A 7,231-nucleotide genomic window follows, 5' to 3' on the forward strand; every position below is an offset into this window, starting at 1 on the left:
GATAACAACCATTTTAACCAAAAAAAAAAAAAAAAAAAAAAAAAAAAAAAAGAATCTGTTCTCACTTAAAAAGCCCTACAGTTTAGAACCTGTACACAGGAGGCCTGTGTTTAATGCATTCTAGCACCTTCGCCAAATATAAGCCAAATACAAACAGTACACCTAGTTTCCCTCCTAGAATTTAATAACTGTGTACTGGGAACTGATGGTAAGATCTCCCGGGTTTCAAGGTTTAAGGAGCTGGACTCCACTAGGCTCAAACCCTACTCCTATTCTGAGCTCTGGACATTTGGTATTTCATGTGTATATATTTCCTTTCTACTTTGGAAATTCTGAAATAATAGGATCAAGGGAAATGTAGTTTTTCTAGGGAACAGAAAAATCTAGCCACACCCCAAAATGCATCCCTTGTGTGATACCCCCATCCATGAGTCACCTCCTTTCCTATGACTTACCTATAGAGTCAACTGTGCCATTTCTCTGTCTGTGTCTTGTCCTGCATTTTTTCCAAGCAACGTATATTCCAGTAAGGCCCAGGAATGCTGGCAGCAACAGCAACAGCAACAGCAACATGGGATCCCAGGTTGAGGAAGACGGTGCTGTAACAACCCAGAAGAAAAGTGTTTGCTAACATCTTTGGAGAAGTCAGTAGCTGAGGACTCTCAGAAACTGAGGTGGTGATGGTGGACCCCTCACTGTGTACACCATGGCTTGCTCCAACCAAGCCCCCTTTTGTCAGGACACTGGCTATATTACAGCCCAACATTTTCAGAGATACTTTGTTCGATTGCATGTGGGAGAAAGTAGAAAAACAGAAAGAGGCAGCACACAAGAGCCTTTAAGGTTAGAACGGTCTGATCTTTTAAAAATGAACTTTGATGGAGCAGTGGATATACAGCTAGAGTCCCTGCACTCAGGAGCTGTGGCAGGGCCATGAGTTTGAGGCTATCCTGGGCTGCCAAGGGAACCCCATAAAAATTAAATGCAAAATTTTAAGGCATCTAGGAAGCTGGGCATGGTGGCTCATGCCTATAATTCCAGCACTTGAGGAGGCAGAGACAGGTGGATCTCTGTGAGTTTGAGGCCAGCCTGGTCTACAAAGTGAGTCCAGGACAGCCAGGGCTACACTGAGAGAAACTGTCTTAACCGCTCACCTCCCACGGAAAAAAAAAAAAAAAAAAAAAGGAGAGAGTATCTAGGTGTGGTGGCATAAGCCTACAATCACAGCCTTTGGAAGGCTGAGGCAGGAGCTGCCATAGGTTTAAAACTAGCAGGATTCAGAAGGAGACCTTGTCTCAAAGAAAAAAAAAATTTTAAATTTGTTAAAGGTGAGTTTTATGGGGAGGTGGGCGCTACACCTGTGAATGTCACAGAGCATGACCTAACTGGTGGCCTAAGCATCAGGAAAATCAGAAAATTGTTTTTGAGACACCTGCCTCCCCTGCTGACCGTGCTCCACCCAGGTGCATGCGAAGACAAGAGGGTCCTAAATCTCTTGGTTCTGGAAATAAGGGCAGGTATAAGACAGAATTTGGGTGCTGAGAATTGAACTTGGTTCTTCTGCAAGAGCAGCAAGCAGCATCTCTTTAGTCTTGAGGAATACTTTGTTTAAAACACTTTTGCATCCCTTTGATCCAAGACTTTGGTGTGTATGTGTGAGGGTGAGAGGTGGATAGGCAGATCCTGTGAGACTGAGGCTAGCCTGGTTTACCATAGTAAATTCCATGCTACATAATAAAATTCTGCCTAAAAAATAATTGTTGTCTCTATGTACTACATGACCCAGAATCCACATTTTTTTTTTGTTGTTGTTCAAAATAAAAGTCTCAAAGTGACAAAAATCATTCCTTCAGCAAATTAGAACTTCCTCATTCTGATGAGTACCTATAATGGACGTTCAGGTAAATAATTCTAATGGTGACAGCTTCCTTTCGAAGGAAGAAGTGAGGATATGGGTGTTTGCCGTCACTGCTCATCCTTAATGTAGCACTGAACACTGGAGAGAAAGGAGGAACACTTTTATGTACTGATTCCCAGATGACATGGTGGTTCACATTGAAAATACAAACGATTCTATAACCTACGTAGCTTTTCTTCTCGAGGGTCTCCTAAGTACGGGCTGGGTGTGTCACATGCTGACACCATAACAAGGTTTGCGGGAGGCACATGTCGTGCAGGGGGAGTGAATGTCCATTCATCACACTTATCAATCAAAAAGGATCCAGAGGTGATTCATGATGACCTACACACTGACACAGTGAAACAGCTGTGAGAAATCGGTCCCACCCCAGGCTCAGGTACAGTAGGTCTGACACTGTTAAACTGTTAATCTTCCTCAAGATTCTAAGATGCATGTGCATATCAAGGGGAAAGAGAAGGAAAAGTTGGAAGATCCAAGCTACCAGAGAGATGACGCTACAGATGGGAGGAGGGGCGCAGGGTGCTTTGTACAGTATAGAAAGGGGCCTGTATACTCACAGGGAATGGCTTGCTGAGTCTGAGTTAACAGTCCAGCCCAGGTGGAGGTGGGAGGATTGTTTCAAGAAGAACTTTAAGGGACACAGGACCCAAATTGGAAGCTACAGAGCAAAAAGAAGTTGGAGTCCACAGTAGAGCATTTTAAATTCAGAACATGGTTGCTTTGGCAAGAGATCCCAACTGGAATATTAACACACCTTTAATCCAGGAGACAGAGGTAAGCAGATAAGAGTTCAAGGCCAGTCTGGTAAAGTTAGTTTGTTGAAGGAAGAATTCATGTTTGGAAGTGATGTGATGCCAGAAAAATCAGAGAAAAATCTGACAGATTACGACATGCCAAATTCTCCTGAGAGCCAGGAGGATGGGGAAGCTACTTAAGGGAGCAACACAGAGAAAAAAAAGAGAGAGAATGACAAAGGCCCTTTTACCAGGACAGCAGTAGAGAGACAGGAGACAGAGAAAGAATATAGGTGAAGATAGAATGAGCCAGAGAATGAGGAGCCAGAAGATCAGAAAAGATTGTTGGAATTATTTTGAGGCCAAGCAAAGCAATTCAGAAGGCAAGGGAAAAGCCAGATTGTTTAAATTGGCTGGGAAAGGAGTTTGAGCTAGAGAAGCTAAGTTGAAGTAGGCAGCCCAGAACTCAGTAAGAACAAGAAAGGGCGAGCTTAGTAAGCAGTAAGTCTCAGAGGCTGAAAACATTCTAGGCCTAAGCTAGATTGCACAGAGTCTAGAAGCTTCCAGGTTAGGCCTAGGTTAGCAGAAAGAAGAAATAAGCCTCAAGACAACTGAAGTAAGCAAATAAAAGTTCCTTTTACAATCCACACTCTCTACATATATAAGTGCCCAGATTATAGAAAGCAGTACAGGTCATTACAAAAAGAAAAAAACAAACATATGTCCTCCCAAAATAGATTTAACAACAACAAAAATCTTTGACCAGTAGGAATCTGACAGAAGATAATGTTCAAACAGTATGTGCAGGTAACCAGGACATCCTTCCCTCACAGAATGCAAATGCAAATCCTGATGATGGACTCCAGAAGATGGAGCTGATGCATGCAACATAATGAATATTTGTTTGGTCTTTGCTGCCATTTCCATAAACCTCCTAAAATCCCCAAAGTGGCATCTTTCCTCTGCTACAGAGATGTCACTAAGTGGAGGCTCCTGAGCACAAGGAGATGTCAGATAATAGAGGAACAAATCATGTGATCAAAGGTTGGTAAGGGAGGTAGGAGAGGTAAAGGTAGGTGATCACCCAGGGCCAGAGACCAGATCTTGTGTCTGCAATGAAGCCTTCATGTGAACCACGAAGGTCCTTGGTATAAATATACTGGAGCCTAGGGTGTGCACTTTCCACACACCAGGCCTTGTGAATCTCTTCCAGGATATGTTCCACTACATATAACAAACAAAAAAATCTTGTAAAGAATTTGTTTCCCAGGTTCTGTCAGCCACTGTCAAACTTGCTGAACCTGAGAGTTGTAGGCCTTTGGGGTTCTGACCTGGTCAGTCAGAAACACTTGTGATAAACCTAGATCTGTGACTGTCACCTTGAGGAGACACAGGAAAGGAAAAGAGCTCTTCACTTTCCCCTACCTGAACCTGACTACATCTCTGCCTCAAGAGCCATGTTTTGGCACAGCTGACCACTGGCTGCCCTATACAGAAACTACACAGAAGTCATACTGCTCTCCTAAAAACCACAGCAAGATTCTATGATGACCAGTGTCTTAGAGTTTCTACTGCGCAGATAAAACACCACAACAGAGAGCAACCTCAGGAGGAAAGGGTTTACTTACAATTACAGTTGTGAGGGGAAGTTAGGGCCAGAACTCAAGTCAGGAGCTGATGAAAAGTCCATGGAGAAAAAATGCTTACTGCATTACCCCTCATGGCTTTCTCAGCCTGCACCCAGGACCACCAGCCCAGGGGTAGCATCTCCCACAGTGAACCGAGTTGCCACATTCATCACCTGAGAAAATTTCCCACAGGCTTGCCCAAAGGCCAGTCCAATGGGGGCATTTTCTCAACTCTGTTCCCTCTGCCCAAATTACTGTTGCTTGTGTCAAGTTGATATAATACTAGCCAAGACAACTAGTGAATAAGACTTGGGAGAAAAACGTGTGTGACTATCTCTTGTGTGACCTATGTATAGCACACTACTGTGATTTTTTAATTTGGATTGATGGCTATATCAGTTACTTTTCTGTTGCTGTGATAAAATACAATGACCAAGGCAACTTAAAGAAGAAAGACTCTGGCTTATGATCACAAAGAGATAAAAGTTCCTCTAGAATCACGGTCAGGAAGCCTGACAGCAAGCGGCAAGCATGGCGGCAGGAGCTGGCAAATGAGAGTTCCTATCTTGAACCACCAGCACAAAAGTACAAACTAGAAGTGGTAGGAGGATTCTCACTCCCAGGGATGACATCATTCATCCAGCAAGGCTCTACCACCTAAACCTCCCCTAACAGGGCCACCATCTACGAACCTAATCGTTAAAATGCTTGCAACAGTGGGGGAATCTTTTTCCTTCTAACCCCAATGGCTGCAGGGAATTCTCTAGAGAAAACAAGGGCTTTTGGAACTTCTGGAATAAAGAATCAAACTAGCTAAGGTCCGGGTCAGTGCGGGAGCTTGCTTCTTCTATATGAGTTTTCTGATTTATGTTTATTCTTACTTTTGCTTTGTTTTTATAGTGCTATATATCAAATTCATGGCCTCAAACACACATTAGGAATCCATTATATCACTAAGCTGAACCCTCTCAATCTTATGTTTTATATATAAAGCAAATACACCAGCTGGGCCCATCGTGGTGGTATATGCTGGAAGGGAGAGGCTGGCAGACCTCTGTGAGCCTGGTTTACATAGTGAGGTCCAGGAATTCGAGGGCTATGTACAGATACCCTGTTTCAAAGAAAACAAAAAACAAAAATAAACCAACAACAACGATTCCCAAAAGAAACAAGTTTCCCTGACACCTGCAGAGACCATCCCCAAACCCCACTGTATGGCTTAGTTCTAACTGTATATAAAGATTTTAATGGACTTAGTTATACATGGGAAACTGTACTGGGACACAAAAAAGATAAGGTTTCTCTTTTTTTTTAAGTCTTCCATTTCATGCATAATATTTATTTGATGTTCATATACATGCATACATGTGCCATGTATATGCATGTAAGTCAGAGAACAGCTTGGAGTGGTGGAACCTGCCTTTAATCCCACACCTTATCTAATGGAAAAATCAGAAAAGGGAAACTTTTCTGTCTTCTTTTAGAAAGTCTCTGTGTCTGTGGGAGATGGCTCCAGGATCACCATGAATCTCAAAATATAGATAGAGAATCAGTGAGTATCTTTCAGTACCCCATGCCTGTCCTCCTTTGTGCTTTAAATCACCTCTGGGTTAAGTTAAAAACCTAATGTAAGGGAAATGCTAGGTAACAGCTGTTGTGCTATTTTGTTTCAAGACCAACAAGAGCAAAGTCTGCGGAGTTTTAGATATCCTGCTGAATACTTTCTACCCACTGGTGGCTGAAAGCCAAAGCATGAAACGCTAGAATCTTGAGCTTGTGCAGTGGTTCAGTTGGCAAAGGTGTTTGCTGCAGAGCCTGATAACCTGGGAACTACATAGTGGAAAGAGAAAACTAGTTCCCACAAGTTGTCTTCTGACCTCCTCACACATGTTACACACACACACACAAATCTTTTTTTTTTTTTTTTTTTTTTTTTTTGAGAGAGGATCTCAGCATGTAACCCTGGCTGACTTCCAACTTGCTAGATTGGTCTTGAACTCACACAGATCTGCCTGTCTCTGGCTTCCAAGTGCTGGGATTTAAAATGTATTCCACCACACCCTGTCACAATTTTAAAGTGTTAACATTGGAATATTTAGTTTATACCTTCAGAATCCTCACGTATCTGATGAAATGTAGGGGACTCCCCTGAAAACAGCAACCTGGATATTTTTGCAGCATTAAAGGGGGAAAAACGGGCAATTCTGCTGTGAGGTCCCTTCTGAGCAGGGCCCCAGGTCATGGTGCTCTGAGTCTCTGTTACCATGGGAACCCAGCACTAGTTCCACTGACCTGTTACAAAGATCTCTACTTCCTTCTCCTGTCCGAGGAGGATATTCTGGATGCAGCAGAACACGTTCCTTATGGAGCTGTCTCTGATGGTTATCGAAGCCAACACAGTGAACAGGCCTTGCTCGTCACGCTTCCTGGACTCTGATGTGGGTGGTAACTTCTCTCCTCTTGCTGTCCTCCACTGCACCCGAGGTTCTGGGTACCATCCAGAGGAGGTGCACTCCAGCTCCCTCTCTCCATTCTCTTGAGTTTTCATACTGATGTGAGGATCAGAACCCACAGCTATTGGAGAGAAACTGGCATTAATCCTTGGTGGTTATTCTTTGGTTGTTTTTACCATAGGACTCAAGTATATGTAGGGGGCACAGAAACCCAAGAACAGTAGGCTCAGAAAATCTCAACTCTTCACTTCAAACAAGAGTAGGGATCAACGAAATGACACAAATGAACACCTCTTTAGAAAGATGGCATCTGAAATTACAGGCCTGTAATCCAAACCCTGTAAATATTCATGAGGGAGACAATCTGCTTTAACCATCCTAGAGCTACAAAGTGATGAAAGAACGAGAAAGAAAGAATAAAGGAAAGGAAAATAAAAGAAAAACAAAAGAAGGAAGGAAGGAAGGAAGGAAGGAAGGAAGGAAGGAAGGAAGGAA

General features: G+C 43.0%; 1 protein-coding gene and 1 pseudogene across 3 annotated transcripts in view; both read right to left on the bottom strand.

Annotated features, from left to right (window-relative positions):
* Nucleotides 1-418: 418 nt before the first annotated feature.
* LOC129682246 (butyrophilin subfamily 1 member A1-like) overlaps nt 419-7,231 on the bottom strand; it is a 34,859-nt gene continuing 28,046 nt past the window's right edge. The window contains exons 4-5 of one of the 3 annotated variants that reach the window (XM_055614504.1): nt 6,576-6,857; nt 419-599 (exon numbers count right to left, since the gene is read on the bottom strand). In XM_055614504.1, coding sequence (XP_055470479.1) covers nt 445-599; nt 6,576-6,857 — 437 coding nt within the window. In that variant the 3' untranslated portion in view covers nt 419-444. Of the gene's footprint in view, nt 600-1,853; nt 1,997-6,575; nt 6,858-7,231 lie in introns of those variants that run through there. The other 2 variants (XM_055614506.1, XM_055614505.1) reach the window with 2 other exon arrangements.
* Nucleotides 2,127-2,221, bottom strand: LOC129682265 (small nucleolar RNA U13; annotated as a pseudogene).

The sequence above is a fragment of the Psammomys obesus genome, unplaced genomic scaffold (genome assembly GCF_907164565.1).
Source record: "Psammomys obesus unplaced genomic scaffold, mPsaObe1.curated_primary_1811, whole genome shotgun sequence".
In the NCBI taxonomy this organism is placed as follows: domain Eukaryota; kingdom Metazoa; phylum Chordata; class Mammalia; order Rodentia; family Muridae; genus Psammomys; species Psammomys obesus.